The sequence below is a fragment of the Armigeres subalbatus genome, chromosome 2 (assembly GCF_024139115.2).
Source record: "Armigeres subalbatus isolate Guangzhou_Male chromosome 2, GZ_Asu_2, whole genome shotgun sequence".
NCBI classification, from domain to species: Eukaryota; Metazoa; Arthropoda; class Insecta; order Diptera; family Culicidae; genus Armigeres; species Armigeres subalbatus.
This window is the reverse complement of record NC_085140.1, coordinates 425,264,320-425,290,157: the sequence shown is the minus strand read 5'-3', so window position 1 is coordinate 425,290,157 and position 25,838 is coordinate 425,264,320. Positions and strand designations below refer to the sequence as shown.

The 25,838-nt window shown below is 37.7% G+C and overlaps 1 protein-coding gene across 6 annotated transcripts in view; it reads left to right on the top strand.

Annotated features, from left to right (window-relative positions):
* LOC134213508 (P protein) overlaps nucleotides 1–25,838 on the top strand; it is a 198,943-nt gene that overhangs the window by 116,173 nt on the left and 56,932 nt on the right. For 5 of the 6 annotated variants that reach the window (XM_062692624.1, XM_062692623.1, XM_062692625.1 and 2 more), the window contains exons 2-3: nucleotides 19,744–19,906; nucleotides 20,529–20,632. In XM_062692624.1, coding sequence (XP_062548608.1) covers nucleotides 19,896–19,906; nucleotides 20,529–20,632 — 115 coding nt within the window. In that variant the 5' untranslated portion in view covers nucleotides 19,744–19,895. The remainder of the gene's footprint in view (nucleotides 1–19,743; nucleotides 19,907–20,528; nucleotides 20,633–25,838) is intronic. The other variant, XM_062692622.1, reaches the window with a different exon arrangement.

Genomic DNA, 25,838 nt, shown 5'->3' with positions numbered 1-25,838 from the left:
AAAACACGTGCAAAAAACTCACTCATTTCTTAGGCACCCATCCTCAACCGATTTGCTCGCAAGTTGCATTCGACGCAGAATCCATTGAAAACTAGCCAGATCAGACCATGCGCTCAAAAATTATGGTCAATACTATAATACTATTTTCATAACACACGAGAAAGGCCCCATCACCGCTATGTGGATTAATCTGGTTTTTAATATTCTTTATTAAAGAGGAGTGCAGCCCTAGGCTGGCTTACCTGGTTTCAGAAACTTTTTTTTTTGTATCATTAGCTTTGGCGTCAAACTTTTCGCAAAAATTCGAAAATGACACCAGCCTAAATTATTATCTAAAAATGGCGTTACTTTCTTTCGTTTTCATGGATAATTTTTGGTACTTATCATTAGCACATGAGAGGAAGATCTTCTACAACCTCCAAGATCTGCATAAGCCTTTACTTGTGAATGCTAAAATTAAAGGGTAAGGTCGACTACTTATAGGTCAAGTCGAATGTACTCCATCGTTGATTAAAAACTCAATATTTCCATTTGGTATGAAACCAAACTCTTGATACGGGATAAAGTATTTGAAAAAATCAACCACAAGCAAATACTTCAATGTAAGAACAATGTTTTGGATCATTTCCATGTAGCTGGACGTATGAGCATTGTTTCATCACGTTGATTCTATTCTTCGATAAAAAAAACAGTACTCCAAGAATTCTGTGTTTTTTCTTCTCCAGGAATTCTGCAGACTCTCTGAGGACTTACCTCTTCAGGAATTATGGAAACTCTTCCTACAAGAAACTCAGCAAACTTTTAAAAACGTTATTCTGTACGAACGCGTACTCGTTTGCCGAAAATTCAGGATAATTTACTTGGTGAATTTCACCAAAACTCTTGATAATTCCGCCTCCAAAAATTCTTTCTACAGAAATGTTTTGGAATGCTCTTCTAAAAAAATGGGGAATCACTTCTCCAAGAGTTCAAAGGAATTCTTCTAATATTGAACTTCTCTACTGAACTTCTGGAAAGTTCTTTCTCTAATAATTTCAATAAAATTCTCATTGAAGAACTCTGGGGAGTTTCTCCTCGTTTTTTTGATTAGAAATTCAGCTTCCCTAGCCTATTCAGCAGTTTCAAAATCCCTTCTCATAAAACTAACTTGATGCTCAAATGCATAGGATAGTCCAAAAACTTACTACACTGTGCCTTGAATCGAACCAAATATACTATATTACCAATATAGTCCCCTCTGGCTGATTTGAAGAGCCATCACAGTAGCACCGCGATGTCACAAAAGGTAAGCAATGAAGTGAAGAGACATTCCGAGGGGTGCTTAAACGTATGATGCAATATGCAATATAACATGTCGAAATAATATGCTAGAAATCATCCCATGACGCCATTTTGATATTTAAGTTTGAAAATTAACTTTTGAAAAATGTAATTCATATTTTGAAAAATTGTAAAATAAGTGTAATTTTTGCAACTATCGCAACCCTTGGCTATCGTTTTCAAGCGTTAGTTACCTTTTGTGACACAAGAATGTGCTGTCTGTTGCAAAATATATGGGGATTCACGAAGTGGACTCTATTGTTAATATACTATATTTGATCGAACCCATAATGCTGGAATTTTCGACGAAATTTTGAAGGAACCTATGTAGGAACTCCGTGAAGAATTCCTGGAAAAATCTTTGGAATAAATCGTGAATAAATTGATGGAGAAAAGTTGGTGATTCTTCTCATAGTATTCCTGAGAGAAATCTTGGGCAAATTGATGGGGATTATTGAAGAAGTTCCTGGAGGATTATTGAAGAAATGTCTGCAGGAAATTCTTGGAGAAATTCTGTATAATGCCAATTATAAAGATTTTCGGAAATATTTATCCAAGATTTTCATTGGAGTGTTATATGGTGCTATAGCAATTCTGGAGAAAGTTACCAGAATTTTCGGAATTCCCAGAATAATTCTTCATTATTCTCGAAATTTTCCAAAATTATGTAGAAACCTTGAATAATTTATTACATGATCTCCTGCAGAGTTTACTGGAACAATTAACTTTGAACCCAATTTTTCAAACGATCATCGAAAGAAAATAAATATAAGGCCTGTAAGCCTCAATTCGAACTGAATCCCCTTAAAACTAATGTCGATTCAAACGAACAATAAAGCTGAGATATAAAGCCAAATATTATTTTCATTGGTGCGTTTCGCCATAAGTGAATGAGTAATGCAAGCATTCAAAAATGGGTGTTTGAGAGATAATTTTGATCCGCGCCGATCCACGCCGATGTCGTAAATGACCTAAGATCGGCGCACAGATCTAGCTCAAAAATATTTGTAGCAATAATCCCAATAAAATGTAGCTATTGTCTATTTCCGCGGATCATTACATTTCCTGGTTGTTCGAGCGTCCAGCGTTCTTGCGAATGATCCGGAACATTTGCAAAAATGATTTATTCTTGAAACTCATTTTAGAAAAGTGCGATTTTTCCCAAGCTTTCCATAACCGTTCTTTGAGGAAAAAAAGAACTGTCATGATCCATACGTATGAACCTGAACGATACTCGATTGTTTCCGAAAAGACTGAAATATCCGTAAACGAGGTCAATTTATGGAACTTACCCAAGAAAAGCAATTTTTTTAGAACTTTTTGTTGTCGTACACTGAGCAGAAATAATTGTCGTGACCAGTGTTGTAAAATGTCATAAGCATACATTTTATAATTTCTCGCGATTTTTTCCAGAAGTCAGAAGACTCATCGTGAGGTATGAAGAACTTGTAAGGTTCTTCAAGGTTTAAGGGTTTTTATGACTTTGTCTAACAGGACATTGGTCTTGATATGTTATCTGAGCTGTGAGAGACAAAATGTCATTCAAATGATATTATGTCAAATGACACATTTTGGAAAGATTTCCTTCTTCATCCTCAGATTTCATATTTATGAAGAGAATAAGACTTCTGAAACATGTTATGGACAAATCAATCAAATAACATGCAGATGATAGTTTACAACGACGGACTTGTAGCGCTTAAATGAGCCTACTGCTTTGTCCAACAGGACACTGCTGTAAATATTTAATCTGAGGTTGGGCGTGAGAAGCAAAATGTCATTCAAATGACATTATGTCATTAAAGGTTCATCAAAAAATATTAAAATAATTGGGTTTCTTAGAAAAAAAAATTGGACAAATTAATCAAATGATACGCAGATGCCATTTTACAACAACACTGGTCGTGACCTATACTCATAGACCAGAGTGGCCACTGGAGGTCCTCGAGAAAATTATCCGGAACAGCATAGCAGTGGTTAATGCATAAAATTTTGAAGATTTCTCCAAGAAATTTTTCGTGGGTGTTTCGAAGGACTGAAAAAAAAATCCGAGAAAACTCCTAAAAGTTTTCCGATAAAAATCAGCAGAATTTCCCGATGAAATATCAAAAAGTTTTCCAAGAAAGTTACAAGATTTTGCCAAGGAATCGCCAAAAAATTTACCAGGGAAATTTCAAAAAGTATGATTCTGAAAAAATCCGAATAACTCCTAGATGAAGCTCCGAGAAGTTTCCACAAGCAAACCGACGAATCTCTCGTAAAAATCTGGAAAAACTTCCCGTAGAAATTCCGAAGAATATCATTTGTAAGTTCCAAAAAATTTCCCGTGGAAATTTCAAAATTTTTCCTGGAAAAAACTGCAGAACTTCTCGAGAATAATTACAAACAAAGATTTTTTTCGTACAGAAAAATTACCACGCCACAGTTTCACGCCACCGCCGCCGCCGGCTAAAACTATTGGCGTGTGTGTGAATCAATGAAATATTCGCAAAAATGTCTGCAGTAGCAATCAGAAGAGTTCCAAAGAAATCACTGTAATCCAGGAGTCTACTTCAGAGCACCATATTATTGTGATTGATTCTTTGTATTTTTCTATTTGAGCACCGGTTTCAAAAGTATAGAACTATTGGAGAAGGAGAAGAAGCGCCAATTATACATATTTATTATTCCTTAATCTGCCAAGCAAGGCACTTTCTGCTAAATGCCCTACCGCAGTTCTCTTACTATTCCATTCGATCAAATGTACCTTCGTCTAAAAGTCTTTTTATACTTTTAGACGAAGGTACATTTGATCGAATAGAAATCATGGGTTGGAAAATACATTGACAATCTCCTGAAATTATCAATTTTCAGGCTTTAGACGTGTCGAGTTGCTCCCATCTGTGACGGATGTGTAATGTGTATTTTATTTCATCGTAGAAATCAAAATTGTTCAAAATTACTCCATTTGAAGTTGATTGAAATTATTTACTAGTAGGGGAAAAGACACGGCTTTGGCAGGTTTATTATTGTCAGGGGGGTTTTTGTTGACCAAATTTTATAAAATTTGGCCACAATGTTCTTTGATATGCAAAGAATGTTTAGACCAAATTTGAGCATAATCAGTTATAGAAAACCCCCCTGACAATAATAGAACAAAACCTGCCAAAACCGTCATTTCCCGTATTTCGTTAATAAAGCATACTTGCGATCAAAATCATCGCAAGTGTACTCAAATGAGGCCGTTACAAATATTTACTAAACAAAATATTTCCAAAAGGTAATCGAAAGGTAAAGGGGGCGGGGAACTACAAAAAATATGTAGGGTAATGATGGTATTTTGGACATCTGAATATATTTTGTTGGACTTTTGGCTATATTTTGTTTATTTTGTTACATAGATGTGGTTATAAATGTGTTTATAAAAGAGGCCAAAGAGACACATGATTCCTATTTATTTAAAGAAAGCTAAGTTGAAAAACACGCAAAATATAACCAAAAGTCCAAAATATATTCAGATGTCCAAAATACATCATTTACCCTACTAAAATGGAAAAAAATTTAAAAAATCCTCGGACTTGTTATATGTAGAATGTTTTTAAAATCTTCAAAATTTTACTGTTGCCCCCTCAAACTCTTCTTTTCGGGCAAAACTATCCGAGGGGAAGGGAGGAGGCATAATTTGAATTTGGCCTAATTGAAAAAAAATAAAACTTATGTACTTTGACAACGTTCATGATCATATTCATCAAATTCTTTTGAATCAAGTTCTAAAGTTGCGATTTTTTCTTGTCATAAGACGAGTTTGTACAATCCCATTGAATATACCACTTAATTGTATCTTGACAGATACGTATTACGACCTCAACAGTAAGGCCGTCTTCAGTGTCTCGTACTTGACTCGAGTACGAGACACTGAAGACGGCATTACTGTTGAGGTCGAAATACGTATCTGTCAAGATACAATTAAGTGGTGGAATTCAATGGGATTGTACAAACTCGTCTTATGACAAGTGAAGACATTCCACTAAAAAGCTCAAAATAATTTTCTAAATTGCGATTTTTGTTATATACATACAAATACTCTCATATCGGTGTATTCGAATGTGTAGTATATAATATTTAAATTACAGAAAACTGCAACGATTCGAGATGATATGCATACACTCTTTCATCAGCAGATTTTATAAACCCATTATTTGATCAACCAGTTCGAACGCACAATTCCAGAGATTACTGTACCCCGTCGCCTGGTAGAGCCAGGAAAGGACCATCATTTGACAATGGACATCTTCCACCCCCATTCCAGTGCAGTAGATAGAGCATAAAAGAAAGCAAAACAAATCGTCCCGACGGAAAAAAAAGAGCAAAGATTTTCCCGACCATTAGCCGGTTAACTGATTCCGGTGTTTGGCTCTGAGGTCAAACAAAAGTGACACTGATCTCGAAGCAAGAGGTGAAACGTGGATTTTCACACTCTGGAAAGGGCCTGCTGTGGAAGTTGATAACTGTCAATAAGGAAAACACTTATTCCGATCCAGTGCAATCAAGGGTGTGAGCAGTGAGAAATCGTTATTTGTACAGAAATGAAATTCAGTGAAATTTAAGTTGAATGAATGAATCTTTACTCGCTGGCTAGAGTTAATAAAAAAATATATATCGGTAACCGGCGACGCACAGTGGGCGACCCCGAGAGTGTAAAAATAAAACGTGAAAATGCCTGCGTCGAAAGTCAGTCAACAGTGGACAATAGCTCCGAAGAAGACCAGTCAATTTTGATAAAAGGAAACCGACAGACGAAAACGATCACAATTTATGCGTCACATAATCAAATTGATTTGATTGAAAAGTCAGAAAATTGTGAACGACATTTTTGAACTGAAATACCCAAACTCCACAAATATAACAAGACATTTTAACACGAAAATAAAATGATTAGGATGAGCAATGTAAAAATATTAAAAAGGATAAAAGTTCATTTGATATTTCTATTGGTTATTTTTGGAGAATTTATTAGATCTGGGCTGAGCTCAGACCAGATTGAGGAATGCTGCTCAATTCGATATACTCTCTATGTTCAATTGACAACATCTAGCATTTGATTTTCTTTGTACTTATATAATTTTGTACTTTTGAACTTTATTACAAATTATATATCCTGCTGCCGTCGGACAATCGAGCACCGACGAGTGGCAGTGACCCATTCAACCTGTGGAAAAACCTGCACGACAAAGATTTTAGCCATTTTTCTTCTACAAACGGTCGCACTCTTCCTGTTGGCCGTGGTTATTTTTTCATCAGGATTTATGTGTCATAAACATCTTGCGCAGACATTTACCCCTAGTGACTTTGGTCTTACAATGATACCGCAGTCTGTTCACGCGTTGAACTGATACAACCGCATGCACCGAGCGCGTCGTTCCAATAATCCCGAAATGAAAAGAACGCAAATACTGCAGCATAACCAGCTTGGGCCCGGTTCGATCTAGAAAAATGAGAAACTGGATTTGACGAGCCCACTTATCTGATGGAAATGATTCATTTTTGCACTTTTCTACATATAAAACTACATCGCAAAATTGTTTAGCAGAAGAAAAGATTACTTCCAAATCCGTCATAAACATGTTAAGCTGCAATACCGGCACAATATCGATCCATGACGTCCACTTAGGGCTTGTTGTTTGAATAACCATATCTAATCTCGTATCCTCTGTGAATGGAAACTTTTTTTAACAGCAACATATTTACATCGAAGAGTTGACAGGTCCTAGTTTTACGCATTCCATCCTGTTGTGCTACCCCAGCACTATCTATGCTAAGATCAACAACAGCTGATTCGAAACCGGCTCTAATCCCAACAAAATTCCGCGTCAGACGATTGGTGTTGTTTATTTTCGAAGCGTAACCTTGTACGGCAGCAACAAACCCCGAACGAGTTGTCTCGCTTTGATCGATAAACAGTAATACAGCACCTTATTGTAGGTAATTATTCAACGATTAATTCACGTCTCTATAAAAGGACGCAAGTCTTTAAGGTTTGGCACGACTAGAACTGATTTTTTCGGAGCCGTTTTAGTTATACTTTTACACATTTTTTAACTATCAGCTCAATTTGGACTTACTTTTACTAATGCATCATATTTTGGATTTTTATTCACTTTTTCAATGGTATTTAAATTGGACTTCGATTGTCCATTAAATGAACAGTTCAATAAAGGTATGCATGAAGCTATTACTCATGTATGTAAATAGGTTAGAGACTTGAACCCAACGGGTAGCTAACTGTCGGTCACTTTTAATGGGAACGTTACAGGGCATAAAAAGTTGTTGCATTGCAAAACTGTGTGGGATAGACCAACCAGTGCATTTATCTATTTCAAATATGGTTGGAACAGGTTCTAGAGCATTCTTAGATGACATGACTATTTAAAACACGGTGTGGCCATCGTAATAAGGAGAATTGTATTGATGTAAAATTGGACGCCTTGCTACTTTTTATTTGTTATAAAAGCTTTTCAAACTCAAATAAACACTTTTTTAATGGTTGTCAAATGGTTAAATTCCTACTAAAATGAAACCAGAGTGGGCCTAGGATGTCCAAAATGTTCTATCCAGAATTATGCTGCAGGTACAAACATAGAATTTCTACTTCTATCCTTTGACTCAGTTATTCCATTGGCACTGAGAATGCACACTAGAATGTAAGCATAACTAGCTGATGCCATTTAAAAATTGCAAAACATTGCGATAACTTTGACATTGATCAGATCATACTTATTGTCAATTTAAAAAGTAAATTATTAGTTAATCATTATGTCTAACCATAAGTTTGAATCACAATGAATTTGTTTATTAATTGGAATTAATTTCAATCATTATCACATTCAACAAGGAATGCCTGTATTAGGACCGCATTCGTATAGCATGAGGCTAACAGGATGATAATTTCATACAGAGGGAAATCGAGAAAATTTTCAATTAGAAAATTTCCTAGATCAGACCTGGAATCTAACCCAGCCACCTTCATCATGGTCTAGATTCGTAGCCACTCATCTTACTGCACGGCTTAGGAAGACCTCGTGGTGTTGAGGAAGGATCCATTTCTCCATCGGAATTGGAAAGATATCTAATACATTGACGATATCTTGTCATTTCTGTTTCTTTCAATTTCATTTGGTCTTTCAGCCGAATGGTCATTTATTCACCCAAATCACGTTGAATTGATATCGAGAGCCGTTCTACCGAATCTCACTCGGCCGAAAGCCATTTGGTCGAATGCCACTAGGCCGAACAAACCATTTAGGTCAAAACTCATCTGGCCGAAAGTCATTTGACCAAAAATGCCGTTTGTCCGAAACGGTTGTTTAGCAGAAATGTCGTTTGACCGAACAAGTTTTTCGGCCGAATAGACCGTTTGGCGCATCACCGTGAAAAATGAGAAGTGTGAAATGAGGAGTGAGAAGTTAGAAGTGAAACGTCTCACTCCGAAAAGTAAGAATTAAGAAATGAGAAGTCAGAAACAATGAGTAAGAAGTTAGAGGTCTCACATCTCACTCCTTATTTCTCACATCTCAATTCTCACTATGAATAGTGAAAAGAGCTGTGAACAGCGAGAAGTTCGAAATGAGAAATGACGAGTGAAAATTTCATTTCTTACTTCTCACTGTAAAATGTGAGAAGTGAGACGTCTCACTTCTCGCTTTTCACTCCTTACATTCCACAGTATGAAGTGAGAAATGAGGAGTGAGAAATTTTTACTCCTCACTCCTAATATCTCACGGCCTCCTTTCTCACTCATCATTTCTCACTTCTAAAGGTCAGAAGTGGACAGTAAGCAATAATAAGTGAGAAATGACAAGTGAGATGTCTCACTTCTCACTCTTCACTTCTTATTTCTCATCCATCATTTCTTACTTCTCATTTCTCACTTTTCGCAGTGAGAATTGTGAAATGATGATTGAGAAGTGAGACGTCGAATGACCTATTCGGCCAAATGACCTACGCGGCCAGATGGGTGTCGGCCTAATGGTTTGTTCGGCCTAGTGGCATTCGACCAAATGAGTTTCGGCCAAACCCTTCCCCGAAAATAATATCGATTCAACGTGATCGAAAAGAGTTCAAATGATGAACTGTATTTTAATGAATACTCGCTTAACTTTTCAAAAGGACCTAAGTAACATTTTTGTCATGAATTATTTTGAATAGCGCAATCAACAGAACAACATGAAAGTTTTTGGTTGCAGTACTCAAATTAATTCAGCGGGCTTGGTAGTCATATGGCTACTGCTTCTGCCTCATACGCAGGAGGTCGTGGGTTGAATCCCAGGTCCGTTCCATTAAAAAAACGGTGGGCCTGGCCGTTTTAATACTTGTGTCGTATTTATGATATGCTGCAAATATTAATACAGACAAGAAAATGCTCGGGAACACAACCGACATTTCCAGGATGCTTTTCAATACTGGCTGTGCATGTGCTAAGACAAGACAGTACTCGAATTAATTCATGAAAAAAAGGTTACTTAGGTCCTTTTGAAAAGTTAAGCGAGAATAATAAAAATCATCACGATTGATCGCTACTTGGTACCACATTGTCGTAGCATGTTTTTGGTTTTGTTTCTCTCGCCTTTTTTACCGTTTCTAGAGAGATTGAAAGATTAGACGCACTCCCACGCAAAATATCACCACAGACAGATAGGGGAAGCCTTTGGCTACCTGATGGTGGTGTTGGTTTGCGTGGGAGTTCCATCAGATTGGACAAATCAACGAATCAATCTTTGTTTACAATCTTTGTATGTTGTTCACATACGTCCTTTTGAATAAGTACCGGAGAGAATCATTGTTTCTAAATGCCGAGGCGAATTGAAGTGTACAGGAGAAGCAACCGTTCTGGTTTACATTAGTGCTACACTTTGTTGATTTAAATCAATAAAAAGCCTTTTTAAACGATGTTGACGGTTACTTGGCCAGCTTTTCAAATTAGAAGTTTAACATTTCCTCAAATCAGCAAGGGAGACTGGGGTGACTTGATCCCCTTTTCTGATTTCCGATGTATCACAGCCAAAAATAAATAAACAAACGCGATTTCCACACAGACTCTCTAAGAAATATAGTATTAAACTTTACTGATGTATGACAGTCCTTAAATTATTGTTGTTATTGATACACAATCGATTTTTTGGAGTGCTGTTAAAAATCGACTTTAAAAACATTCGGGAGAAATTGATCCCTCTCCAAGAACTATCTTTGATAAAATTAGAAAGGTACAGATTTTTTAAATATTTTTCTTTCAAAATACGCGGAATTTTTGAATTTCTGTGCGTATACATGAACGATTTTTGTTATTGAATTCGACAGCACATGCAATTTTATCATTAGGGGAGACTTGATCCCCTTTCTATGATATCTACGCAAGAAATGTTTTTTCCTGGCAACCCTTCATCAAATCTGTCAAATTTACAAGAAATAAGAAGCCTTCTTCTTCTTCTTCTTATTGGCATTACATCCCCACACTGGGACAGAGCCACCTAGCAGCTTAGTGTTCATTAATAAATAAGAAGCCTGAGAACAGATTTAATTTTTTTTTTAATTTTTTCGCCAAATTTCTGTATGGGTGACTAATGGGGGAGTGTCCCCATATTGAGGCAATAACTTTCAATCCAAATATCCTAAAACTTTGATGGAATGTTGACATTTTCATCAGTACAGATTATTAAGCATATTTATTGCTTTGGCTGTAAGGCTGTCAATCTTAAAAATTACTCCCCACATAAAGGTCATTTGTATAGAGGAACTATACTAAAAAAAATCCGCTACAACAAAACTACTTTAGTTCTCGATAAAACAGACGATTTTGGGTCGGCGCGCCGCCGATCATAATTTTGCCACGCCGGTGACTAATGGTTATAAAAATTTAATTAACTTGAGTCTAGTAAAGTACGAGACACTGAAGATGGCCTGGTTGAGGACGAAATACGTATATGTAAAGCAATAATACGTGGTGCAATTAATTGCAATAGTACTAAACTCTTCTTATGATATAGTACATAAATGTTGTTAAGATGGAACTCATCAGAATTCAATTTCAAATTTTAAGTCTTCTTTGTTTTTTTTAATTCGTGCTATTAAGACTGTTGACTTATTTGGCAAACCAGTTTAGCAAAATATTTAAATCCCTACTGTGAATGGTTTTCCAGTTTTTTGTCCAGTAGGGTAACTGTACCCTTAGTGGAGGTAGCACCAATAATGGAGGTAGTGGGGTTTTAATGCGATTTATCATATTTATACACTTTACGATGGTTTCAGTTGATGCGTCGTGCTTTAAATATCCCGTTAAATGCCACTTATCTCAAGATTTCGCTTGAAAAACTATTGAAAATATTGATTTTCCTTAACAAAATTGACTCCCTTGCACCTATAGTGGTGCATCTGTACCAATAGTGGCGAGTCTCATAAGAAACCAATGGATAACACCACTATGGGAACCAACATAAATTTTTACCGCCACTAAAGGAACAGTGTACCCATAGTGGTGCAAGCAATATTTGGTAATTGTTTGTCTTAAATAACATCTATCTCATTTTTAATAGCTAATTTATTAGTTTATCTATTGACTAAGATATTAAAGCTGTAAATTTCCCATAATTATCAATTTTTTAAAAATATTTTCTTTTGTGGGTCTACTGATACCTCCACTATTGGTATCGTTACCCTATAACAAATTTTTATTTTGAAATTAAGTTTTGAATATGAAAAACATTACCTTTGAAAAATACTTTAGGAATTCTTCCGGAAATTTATTACGAAATTTCTCCGAAAATTCCTTCAGAATTTCCTTTACGGATTGCTTCAGAAAATCCTTCACGAATTTCTTTCGGAAATTCCTTATGCATACGAAAAAAAATATTTCAGGAATTCCTACGATTTTTTCCCCTTAAGGAATTCCATTTGACGTTTCTTTAGCAATACCTTCAGTAATTTCTTAAGGAATCCATCAAAAAATTCCATTAGTAGTTTCTTCGAAAATTGTTCAGCAACTCTTTTTTGCATAAGGGATTTCTTGGAAATTTCCCTATGGAATTTCTTAAGGACTTTTTCCAGCAATTACTTTAAAACATTCTCCGGGAATTCATCCAGAACTTACTTCAAAAATATCTTCTTGGGTTCTTTTCAAAACTCTTATAGTAATACCTTTCGAATTTTTCAGTGTTTATTGTTCATATTTTTTGTTTTATTCCTTTAAAAATTCAATTAGTAACTCCATTGAAAACTATTTCATTCTCTTAGTTTTCAAAGGATTTCCTGGGAGAAATTCCGAAAGAATTCCCGAAGAAATCTACGAAGGAATCTCGGATGCTTTTCGAAGAAACTTTTGAATAAATCTCTGGAGAAATATTCGAAGGAATTCTTGGCAGATTTCTTTTTAGATTATTTAAGGAAAAAAATCTTGAGGAGTTCTCAAATGACTTTATGGAGTTTTTGAAGACATTTCTGGAGGGTTGTGTGCAGGAATTTCCAAATGAATTTTCGAAGGCATTTTTAAAAGATTTTTAATGGATTTTCGAAAATAATTCCCGTTGGAACTGCTTGAAAAGTGTTTGAAGGTATTTCTAAAAGACTTCTTGAAGGAATTTTCAAAAGAATCCAGAAAAAAATTCCTGAACGAATTTCCAGAGGAAATGCTTACTGGTTTTTCTTAAGTATTTCCTAGATTTCTCCAGGAATTCCTTCGGAATTTTTCCCAGTAATTGATTTGCAATTTCCTCCAGAAGTTCCTCAGGGTCAGGAGATTTGTCCAGGAATTCTCTCAGAAATTGCCTCAAGGAGTTGAACATAAACTCCTTCGAAAACGCATTCCAGAAAGTCTTTCCAGGTGTTCCTCGGAATTTCACTTAGGAATTGATTAGCAATTTCCTTCACGCATTCCTTCAGATATTTGTTTAGGAAAACCTTGGGAAAATCGTTAAGGTATTCTCCCTGAAATTCCTTCATAAATTCTTCCAAAAACTTTTTGGAATGACTTGTGAAGTTCTAGCACGAAATTTCCTTAAGAATTCTTGAACAATTTCCTGAAGGAATATCTGAAGAAATTCCTGAAGGATTTTTCATAGCAAGAAAAACTGAAGAAACTTCGGACAGTCTTAGATTTCTCCGAAAAATTCCTTTGGACGTTCCGTCAATACTTCGTTCAGAAATTCAGATATACCTTCTAAAAATCCTTCGAAAATTCCTTTTGAAATATCTACGGAAAATGTTTTAAGAGTTCCCGTGGAAATTTTTTCAGATTTCCTACAAAAATTCTGTAAAAACTGCTTCAGAAATTCATTTACGGATTACTTTGGAAATATCTCTCACCTTTGGAAATTCGCTTAGGAATTTCATCGAAAATTAATTTACAAATTTCTTCGGAAGACTCTTTTGGGAATTACCCCGGATTTTTTTTTTGTATTCCTCTAGGGGATCCTTAGCAAGTTCCTTGACAATGTTTCCTGAAATTCCCATAGGAATTCTTTCAAAACTGCCTGAAGCAATTTTTAGAAAATTTCTCCAGATAATCCTTTGAAAAAAATTTAAGGCACTGACAAAACTAGCTCTGTACATATTATTGATTCGTTCAGTCGCCCTGTGCGGCTATGAATCATGGACGATAAAATATGCAGACTATAAAATTTCTCGAAATGTTTGAGTGAAAAATACTGCGTAAATGGCGCAAACCTAGGATAAGATGTGACAATTGAATTACGACTGCCTTGTTGTTTCCTCAGTCGGTTGCTTCGACAAGGTGGTGGCCAGTGCTTCAGTCATTTTCACCCGTCATGTTCACCCAATCAGCAACCGGTACGATTTTGACAGAAAATTGGTACGATTTTTAATGACTAATTGGCACATCCTTGGCTCCGGGGTAGACAGGAATTCTATCAAAAAAATTTTTCGGATTCTCTTCTAAAATTGCTTTTTGGATGCATTCGGAAACTCTGTTAGGAATTACTTTGATTTCTTAAAAGATTCCTACTGATTTATTTTCGGGAGTTACTTCAGTTCCCAAAGTTCTTTTGGAAATTCCTCCAAAAAATTTGCCGAAGATGCCTTCATAAGCTCTTTCCGACATTACTTAAGACATTACTTAAGGAAAAACTCAGAAAGTCCTTTAGAAATTTCTTTTAAGAATTCCTTCCGAAACTAGTTCATTCTTTAATAAAATTCCGAAAGAATTCCTGCAGGAGCATTCTATGGTTTTACTAAATAAATGTCCCAAAGAGAACCTGAATGGATTCTAGAAAGAATACCTATATGAATTTCTGCAAAAATTCTCATAGAATTTTACGCTGAAAATTCCTAATGATGTTTCCTAAGAAATGCCTGTAGGATTTTCCAAAAAAAATCCTAGATTCCTCCAGAAATTTCTTCATGGCATATTTAACCAAATTTCAGGAAAAAAAATCAATTTGGCTGGTTATCATGCCCCAGTCTTACTCAGCTAGTATTTATTTTCAGTTATGTTGATCCTCTATCGAGATTTGTGCATACAAGAACGCGAAGTGCTGAATAAACTGCCCATTGTGGTTGTCATTAGTGGATTCTGGCCCATATGTCCTTCCAGGATGAACAGGTGAACGATGTAGCACTGCAAATTCTCTAAAAAAAATATGCAGCCACTCAAAAAATTCCAATTGTTTATGTAACTCAAAGAATAGTAGTTCGATTTTTTTTCTGAAATTTAGATATATGGAGAAGTAAAACGACTGGATAATCGATTTTTTCAGTCATTATTGTTTTCATCCACGCCGGCTCACGCCTCCGCCGCCGCCGATGATATGGCCGGCGCACATGTCTATTCCAGCTAACTATTTCTATAAGTTTTCTGATGCTGCTTAAGTAGAAAATACGAATGGTGTATAAAGTATAATCCTGCTTTGGACTGAGACTAGAAGTGGCTGTTTTGCCTTATTTACCTCTAAAAGCGAATTTTTTCTATGATCGCTAAAATTCAAGTAATAAAAAGTGATATTGATGGATACAATGGATACACTATGCCCAAGGACCTAGAATCGAACTCACCATCTCCGGATTGGCAATCCCAACTTTACTGCTAAGAACAATTATATAAAAAGTTCTGTGCAAAATATGATTTTTAGGGGTCAACGTCCCCTTAACTTGTCACCAAACCGTTATTCGAATGTTGTGTCTTCATAAACATCCACGTGAAGGACAATCCTCCACGAATCCAAAACTAAATTCACTCGCGGTTTCAAGGGCACTCCACCCTATACGGAAGCAATGTACAACTGTCATTTTTATTATTCCACGTATGCTGCGACACAACAAAGCTGAAATAATAAAAATGACGAATGTTCGCAGCTCTCGTATTGAGTGGTGTGCCCTTGAAAACGCAAGTAGAGTTAAATTTGGATTCCGGGAGGCTTGGCCTTAAATTTCAATGTCATGCTTTTCTTATATGTTGATAGATCATCAATGAATTATTAGTAAAAGAGACCTCAGCAAATATCCTTAAACTCTTTTAAAAACATGTCTGCAAAGCCTTATTATCAGGTTAAAATAAAAACGCACGTGATAAGGGTCTTCAATCCAGTTTATCTTGGCATTTTATAAATATTTTTCTTAAGTCGATCCCATTAAGGTGATTATAGAATGAAGCCCGTGGTGAATTTCAAATTCACCACACGTTTATCTACATACATTTCCAAAAGCCCAAATCTGGCGTAATAGTTTTCGTACAGTGCCGAAACTCAAATTATGATTGTTCAGCATAACTAAGCAAACGATCTACCATTATTTCAGCCCCGTATGCGTTATGGTTCCTTCATCTCGTGCTCTTGAAAAGAATATTGGAAAAGCACATGGTTTACAAAATGGCCGATTCCTGGCTTCATTCTATAATCACCTTAAAATAAATTTTATAATTTTGGAGATGGTTTTCTGCATTCTAATTAGTAACTAAGCATGATGCCCCAAAGATGATTATATAGATTTTTCCACTGCTGAGTCGGTTGTATCACTGATGGGTCATCTTCACTGCCTTGTGAAATTCATACCCACTTACACAAGCCTTCGTGCCCTAAGCTGCCAACTCCCTAGGCTAACAAACAACACCCTTCATTTTATTGTCACTTTTTGCTTGCAAATTGCAGCTTGCAATCAACACCCATTTTTCCCTACCATTAATTCGCGCATTCATCCCCACCGTTGCGTTCGTCGGAATGACAATCGCTCTTGACTGTTCATGGAGGAGAATGGTTCAATACGTGGGTCAAATGGTTTACAGCATTTCTAGTATTAAAATTTTTAATATTGAAGTCCTCATCATGTGAATGGGAGCATGTGATATTACGGATAGTTTAGTTTTTTTGAATGAATGTTTTTTTTTAACAAAACAAAAGTTGATTTTAATGTACACCATTAGGGTTTCAAATTCAAAGCACACATTTTTTAGTTCAGTTTCAACAGCGTGGAAACCTATAGCGAGTGTGCCTTTTATTGCTGATAATGCAACAATTTAGTATGTACAATTATTCTACTGAAGTTCTAGAAACTGTACCAGAGTAGTTGAAAAGTATTTTGTAAACTGCCTATATTCTTGAAATAAAATCGTAAAAAATGGTGCATTTTACATCATCGTCCTCCACTTGTGACGAATGTGTTTTCTTTCTTCCGAGTTTGCAGCGCAGTCAAATTTATGCTAGTTATGATCTCTAGCAATTTCAAGCATTGAATCTAAACGCGATGGATGCTGCTGAATGAATTCAAACTCGTCACCAACCAAACAGCGGAGAAGAAGTGCCGACTCGTGCCGACAGATAACAAGCACACAATAGATGTGTTAAAAGAAAATAGTAAAAGCAATAACGGGCTAAAATCGTGCGACTAGCCAGCTTAGCGAATATTAAAGGAGCATCACCAGTAGAGTGGGGCGTCATGGTCATTTTTTCAAATCAATGGTTTTTCGAAGCCATTCTGGGTCCTGAACAACTGTGCAGAATTTGGGACCGATTGGTTACTTCCTCGCTTTCCGCATTGCGTTTAAAGTTTGTATGGAAATTAGTATGGGAGAACGTATATTTTTGCATTTCTACTACTAGAGGTTTCAGTTCATCGTAAACCAAGTGGCACATTACGTTAAAGTATAACCCAAAGGATGCCGAAAAACTTTGCTGAAGAAGGCATGTTGCTGGAACGTCCACGAAAAAAGTTATAACGCTTCGAAGATTCAGTGTTCAAACCATATGCAAAAAATCATTTATTCTGCCAGCACTGCCGAACTACGTGGAGCAATAATTTAAGGTGAATCGCGTTGGAGCCCAATTTAAAATCTACATAGCACTTTTGAGGGCACATAACTTGAAAAGTAAACGACAGACAAAAGCAAAAAGTAGTTTTTCACTTTTGCTCACTTGCAGCATACATGAAAAAATGGTTTCCAGATGTGCTAACCGCCTAAATGTTCACATTTGTGCGAGCAAAAACGCGAGGTGAGAGATAGCACGGCCATTGTGGCTGCCATTTTTGGACGCCGCCGTAACTCACCTTAACTGAGTGTTATTTCAAAATTATTGATTTTATAGGACTTTGGAGCTAATGGGAGATATTCGGAATGATTTCACGATGTAAAAATACCGACTAGAAGGAAAATGGGTTTTACCCTCTGACAATTACAGGTTGTCCGGTAGTGCTGGCAGAAACATTGATTTCTTGCATATGGTTTAAACAATCAATTTTCGAAACGTAATAACATTTTTTGTAGACCTTCCAGCTGCGTACCTTCTTCGGCAAAGTCTTTCGGCATCTTCCAGACTATAAGCTAACGTATTGAGTCACGTGATTGATGATAAATTGAAGCCGCTAAGAGCAAAAATGTAAAAAAGAACGTTTTCCCATACTAATCTCCATGTAAACTTAAAACGCGATGCGGCATGCGAGGTCGCAACCAATCGAGCCCATATTTTGCACAGTTGATTGGGGTTCCAAAACGCTTCAGAAAAACCTTGATCTCACTTGATCGGACGAAGTTTGAGTTTTCCCATACAACTGCGCCCCACTCTAATCACCAGGCCCCCGAAAAGAATGGAGCTATAACGACTGTGCTGCTTATTGAAACCACGTGCCAACTATATTCCGGCTGATGCAGGTGTTGCCACAGAGATTTCACGAAACGTGCACGGCGCACTTCCAATCTGCTTGGTGTCGACTGCGAAAGTCCAAAAACATACCACTACTGACTGCTGATTGTCTGTTGGTGGGGTCTGTTTCCGCGACTATACGTCAGTTGCTTGGTTGATAATCCATATATGCATCAGCCACACAGCGGAGCACAGCGCACAGACTGGGCTCAGTCAATATCGCGGAGCGTAATCAATCATCCGGGTAGAGCATGGACGCAAATTGAAGTTGGAATTAAATGGCGCTGATTGACGGCTGGAATGAGCCTTTGACAGTACAATGGCAAATTTTGCAAAGTCGCTTTGCTCTGATATTGATGCGTCTTGATTTTACGATTGTTCAGCATTCTAATTTATTGATTATCGAAATTCTGAATGAAAGCGTTCAAGAAACAATGCTTTGTTTGAAGCAAACCTATTTTATTCTTTCATCGAATCGGTTAAATAAATTATTAACACCTTCCTAGTAATTGAGATAGTTTGTTCTCGATTATCAGTTGAAAGCAGTTTTTGCTATTACCATTTTGTGTAATTTAAAATAATATATATAAAAAAATTGATAACATCGCTAAAAAAATTATATAATAATAATATCGCGAAATTTGAGCTCGATCAATAAAACCATATTCTAGAGCCGGTGAATCTAATATTTTTTGGATTATGTATGGACAAAATTTTTGTTTCGAAGACAAAAACGACGTTGGCCGCTGTTTATGTTAAATTAATGCAACTACACCATGCATTTTTTAAGCAAACTAGAACCCGAAATAATTTCATGTTTGTGGATAAAATTAATGATCCAAAACGGAATGTTGAACTGTGCGAGCAGAAAATATCAATCATTTCAAAGTAAAATCGATATGAGCTATCAACAATTTCGTGTTACAAATGAAAATACGCCGCTAAATATAAATGCAAGAAAATCTTTGTCCACCCACACTGAGCAACACAGGAGTTTCCAAAAGCGGAGGCAAAACCTCACCTCTCGAAATTTTGGACCCACATGTCTACCAACCCGTAACGATGTTATGACACATAAATCGTGCTGAAAGATATGTGCAAGCAAGAGTGAAAAAATAACGTTTCGTTTTTTCTCTCAATCCATTTTGGTCACAACAAGGAGTATTCTACTCAGATCGGACGTAAGACAACATAGTACACAAAAATCAACAAACCACTGCCCAGCCATGAACTGGTGATGAACTTCGCACTGAATATAGAGCAGACAAACTGATTTTGTATAACCTCTTTTACGCGCAATCTTTTTTCGTAGATTCGTTTTAGTATCAGTCCAACAGTGAACGTAGAAAATCTCATGTTATATTAAGAAAGAGACAAAGTGAATTCCGAATATTATAATCCGTCGAAGATACTCCAGTGTGGTGAAAGTGAAAAAACTTCAAAAATTGCGCACGAACTTGAGTTATGGACCATAAGTGAGAATCAATTCCAAAAGTTTAAGTTCTGGTTTGCTCGAAAAAAAAATGCATGCAGCACCAATGCAATGTGTGATGAACCGTTGATTTAATCGATGTCGTGACTTTGCTACTTTCTACTTAACTCTCTAAATTCTGATGAATGTGACCACACTTTTATGAATAACAAAATTTCTACTTTTACAGCTATCAGATTTCCTTTGTTGCATGACGATCCTGTGATAACTAACTGTGATTTACCGTTTGCTGTGTGACAATACTAAGACTAACCAATATCGAAGTATCGAAAAACCAAAGTTTTCATTGAATTTAAGACAATCAGTATTACCCAAAGAACAATGCTCAATCAGTGAACTAATTCCGACGCCAACAGTTGAGGAACTAAAATTTGTACAAATTCTACACCATCCAACAAACCAATATACTCGCACGCACACCAAAGCTAGCTGCCGATTAAGCCAGCCACCTGCCAACCAGCCATGCCCGCCAAATCCAAATCCAAGCACAAGAATGTCATGTTCAAGCTGCTCAAATTCAATGAAGACGAGGAGAAGAACGATCTGAAGAAAACCGGCTGGTCGAAACAGAAGCTCACCCCTAACCACTCTATTATCTCTCTCAGTCAGGTGACGGAGGCCTCGCTCGAGATATGGCGCACACTACCGGCCGCGATCCGGCAGGACCCCAGTCTGGCCTCGTTCCGGCAGGAGCACGAGCGATTGCACGGTGAGTAGATATTTATTTGTTTTCACTGTACAATTTACTATTTTGGTATATTCTGATGGAAAGGAAACCATGCGTCTCCATAAGAAAGGAATTTCATTATTTTTGATAGGCGATTTCTTTCTCGAAGAATGTTATGCCGAAGAATTCTTATTACGTTATTGAGGTGATTGACATTTCTATTTTATTACATCATAAGGGAAAACGATGGCAAGATGTCCTAATCAAGCAAAATATGCTATACTTAGTTTTGCGGCAAATATCGATTTAGATAGAAATTTGCAATTAAAAAAAAGATAATGTTTATATAAAGTCGTTAATATAGCAGCAGAAAACCTGCGCTATTCATTATTACTTGGCTAAAAAGCTGATACATTATTTGGCAATGACTAGTTTTCAATGGCAAGCGGCAGCTAAATATTTAAACTGGCACTCAAACTTGAAACTATCTTAAATCTACAAGGGTCAGATGGACCCTTGGCTATTCCCCTAGACACTGGTCTAGCCACGGTGTCCACTGGGGTGGGCTCTACAACAGCCTCTTTCGTGCGATAGTTTATTGATTTACAGGGTCGTTCATAAAGTGTTAGGTTCCTGGTAGAGACTGACTTCCCGTTTGGTTATTTGGGCAATAAATTAACAATTTGAATTACAGAAAACAAGCAGAACAACAAAACGGCATGGAATGTAATATTTTTTTTTAGAATCTTAAAACTAATCAATTTGGCTCAGACAAGAAAACATTTTAAACATTTATTCAATGAAATTTTGTGTTGTATTTTTGAGAGCATTTTGTGTGAAATGTGTTTAGTGTGAGAACAAATTATTAGATCTTACTTGAGCTTTATTCTGTACAACCTTTTATCTTCACACATTTTCTCGTTGCGGCCGATCGATGGTCACACGTTGGTCGACATACAGCAAAACAGCAGGGGTGAACAAACGACGATGGCGATGCCCGCAGTACTGCGGTAATAGGCTGGATGATTCGTGGATGTTGTCCTCGCTTTACCGTGCCATGGAGGCACACAAACTTCGTCCCGATTCACACAAGGGACCCACTAGTGACACTATGACCGTATTGTAGCGTTTGGTCAATGTTCCGTTGGTCCAGGGAGTGGTACCTTTTCGCGCGCGCACTTTGCAATATGGTCCTGTCCGAGCGAGAAACACCGGAGCCGACGGTACCAGTCTTTACAGCACACCACCATGTGCTTTCACTTGTTCTAGGCACACTCTTCACCGTCAGCTCGGACCACTATACACCGGCACTGTTCTTCGCAATGATTTGCACCACGCTCGCTCGGACTTTTGTATGGTACGATTTTGGCCTAGCTGGCCTAACTCGGTTAGAAATAACGTTCACTTATGGACTTGATCACTTTGGTGTCTACTTTTCTTAACCGTCCGTGGTGCAGCCAAGCATAGGCCCGTACCGGGTTTCAACTTTTAGGTATTTTTAACTTTAGCTGATTAGTTTGAAACTTTTAACGAAATAATCACTTTACTTTAGTTTGTAAGTTTTAAAATAATTTAAGATACAAATCTCACAAACTACGGAACTACGAATTGCGGGAAAACGTGGCGAATTCGTGGGTGTCACTAACTGTTCGTCACTCCTCTGGACCGATCGATTACTTAAGAGAGCGATTCTATGGAGGCCTTGCCCTTTTATCCTATTCTTGCCGCCCCGAATATAACGCCCATAGCCTGCCATTTCGTTATTCCGGTGTGCGTTTTGATGAATCGCTGCGTTTCTCGTTGATTTTTATTAGTATAATATCTAGGGGTTTTGGTTGATGTTGCGTTTTCAAATTTTAGATTTAAATTCAAATAATTTTAGCTAGATTGCATGCAAAATCTGTACATTTTCAGCCCTAAGTGCTTGTTTTCTTTTTTTTTTCATTTCTTTATGTAATTTTGTATGACAATATTCAAATGCAAATAGTGTAAATAATTATAATAAATAGTGTAAATAAATATTCGAATAAATAATGTAAATAGGAAATCCAATAAATAATGTATATAAATAATGTAAATAATGTAAATAAATATTGTAAATAATGTAAATAAATATATTTTTTAACACCAACCAGGAGGTAAACAAACAACTAAATATAATATACAAACTTGGACTCAAACGTCATCTTTTAATTAATATAATTGTTTGTTTACACCCTACAGCTACTATATACAAAATAAATATCAGTCAAACATACAAATATGGACCACAGACATTTATTTTATATACAGACATTTAATAATAAATTAGTAGACGAACACGGAAACATATATTTACAATTTTTTTTGGGGGTCTGAGCTAAATTGGCCCAAGAACCAAGGGGTTTTAATTGTAACCCTAAAATGGCGGGTTACAATCCTCCCGTAGTCGGGGTAAAAAAAAACCGAAGGGTTTTTTTTCAACCTGTCGACCTTGGCTGCGGCTACTGCTTCCTCAGAACATTCCGTGGAATGATTATTCGTAGTAAAACCAGAGCTCTTTTCCACGGAATAACATAGACGAAGTGAGTCTGTCCAACCTTGATAACACACAGGGAAATTAAGTCAAAATCAGGTGAATTCCTTTCATAGCCGAATTTATTAGAATGACTCCAAGCTTCAATGACGAAACTGTTCTAGGTGCGTCAGATTAAATGAGCTTCGACTGTCGCTTTTATTGTGGATGATGATCAGAAACCATAGACAGTCATTTACATCAACCTAACCTTAATCTATTACAACTGAACATGAATTGAGAGATTGGTCCTAGACATCTCATTTTTATTGATGGCCGTCACAAGATTTCCTTGGACTAAATTCTTTTACACTTTCATACAATTTTACATTCATTCATCCCATACACAACACACTTTCATTCATTCCCAGTGTACTCCACTCATTATTCCAAGCATCATACATTCACCTTTAAATATTCAATCAATAGTCATTCATACACTGTTCCACATTCATTCCTTATTACCTATTTAGCTTACTTCTACTTCGGGTACCCTTAAATAACTATTGATTACCTAATTTCTACGTTACTCATCTTAATGAGGCACGCGAACGTAATCAAGAAGGAATCAGCATCTCATTATAGTATTTCCTCGCAAGCATCTCTCTCGGTATTTCGAGAGAATAAATTTGAGGACTACTGAAAGAAATAGCTGGTCATTCGAGTGGTTGAGTGAAAGTGACTGCATACCAACTTTACGTTGGCGACACAGCCCTGAAAGTCGACTGATTGACGTTTCTGATCGGTCCCGTCATTCTCGCGACTATTTGGCTGGAAGACGTTAAAACTCAATTAATTAATGTACCTAGATGCTCCGAGCATTGAATGCTGCTGTGTTTACGTGGAAATATTTGTTAAATTTGTTTCTAATTTTAGGTCGTGCGGCTATTTTTGGATGATTGAATTGGTTGGAGAACGAGTCGTCAAGGGAGGTGTTTGTTTAGCCGGGTTTTAAGTGCACCGCAGGCCAGATCCCTACGTTTTTGCCTGTCAGATCTTCGAGCTCGTAGGAAGAGGTGCCGTGTTTGGCCTTGACTCGACAGGGAAGAAACTGGCGTCCGTATTTGGCATTGTAGTTTTCGGCAGCGCTCGACAGCTTCATATTCCGCCTGTAGATCAGCTGACCGGGGACGAAGGCTTTGGCAAACTTTCTATGCCGAAGGTTGTAGGTCGCGTTTGATGATTGGTGGGCCTTCGCGAGGTTTTTGGCGACCACGCCGTAGACATCGGCCAGCATCTTTTCTTCCGCTCTTCTCGCTGTTCTGGAGTTAGTGATTCGTCGTGTCGAGCTAATTGATGATCCGTTCCCATCTCAGACTGCTCGTGGCCGTGCGTCACAAAAAAAGGTGTGAACCCAGTCGACGAGTGAACGCTGGTGTTGAGGACCATTTCGATTTCGGCCACCTTGGTATCCCAAAGCCTCTGGTCTTCCTTTACGTAGGTTCTAATCGCCGCGTTTATGGTCCTGTTAACCCTCTCCACAGGATTAGCCTGTGAGTGGTATCGAGAATTCAACCAGTGCGCTATTTTGAACCGATCCAACAGTTCCTTAAACTCCTTGGACACAAAACAGCTCCCGTTGTCGGTTATGATGATCTCCGGGACGGAGTTTCGGAGAAACCACTGATCTTTTAAGATAGAACACAGGGTTGAACTCCCGATACTCCTCACAGGCTGAATCATGACCAACTTCGAAAAATAGTCGGCCACTACAAGAAGATGTTGATTTCCGCGCCGACTGCGGGTAGTGGACCGACGTAATCAACGGAAACGATTTGCCAAGGGCGTGTTGCTATTCGCATTTTTCCCATTTCTGGTGCCACCGGGACAGACGGCGCTTTGACCTCCTTGCAGGTCTCGCATTTCCGGCAGTACCGACGGATTTCAGTGGCCATCCGAGGCCAGTAGTACCTTTGCCGGATCCGGCCAAGGGTTTTGTCGTAGCCTGGGTGAAATACAGAATCGTGATTCTCCTGTAGAATCTTGTCGATTTCCTCTGTCGTCGGAATTAGCTTCCATTCAAAATGCGAATCATAGAGTTCCCCCTGTGTCGCTACGAACTTTAGCAATTTGCCATTTTCCACCCTAAAATCGACGAAATCGTCCGGTTTATCGGACACCTTTCTCAGCATGGAGGAGTACCAGGATGTAGTAGACGCGTCCTGGACCGCAGCAACACTCCGTGACAAAGCATCCGGGACCACATTCTCCTTTCCCTTTCGGTGCACCACGGTCACATCGTGTTGTTGGAGATCTAAAGCCCATCTGCTACACCTTGATCCTACCTTCCATTTGGAACTGAGAATATGGGTGAGAGCAGAGGAATCTGTGATAAGGGTAAAATGATACCCTCTACATATCCTCTGAATGCCTCGATGGCTAGAATCGCCGCCAGAGCCTCTTTCTCTGCCGCGTGGTAGTTTTTCTGCGGTGTCGTTAACTTGTGCGAGTAGTAGGAGATTACCCGTTCCCCGCCTTCTTGTTGCTGTGTTAACACACCGGCAACGGCCACATCACTCGCGTCTGTTTGGATCACGAATTCGCGGGTAAAGTCCGGACTCCCGAGGATTGGGGAGGAGATTAGGCACTCCTTTATTTCGCCAAAGGCTAGCTCGGCAGCGTCGCTCCATCGAATGACTTTCGAGCTGGTCTGAAGCAAATCCGTTAGGGCGGATGTCACCCCACTAAAGTTGG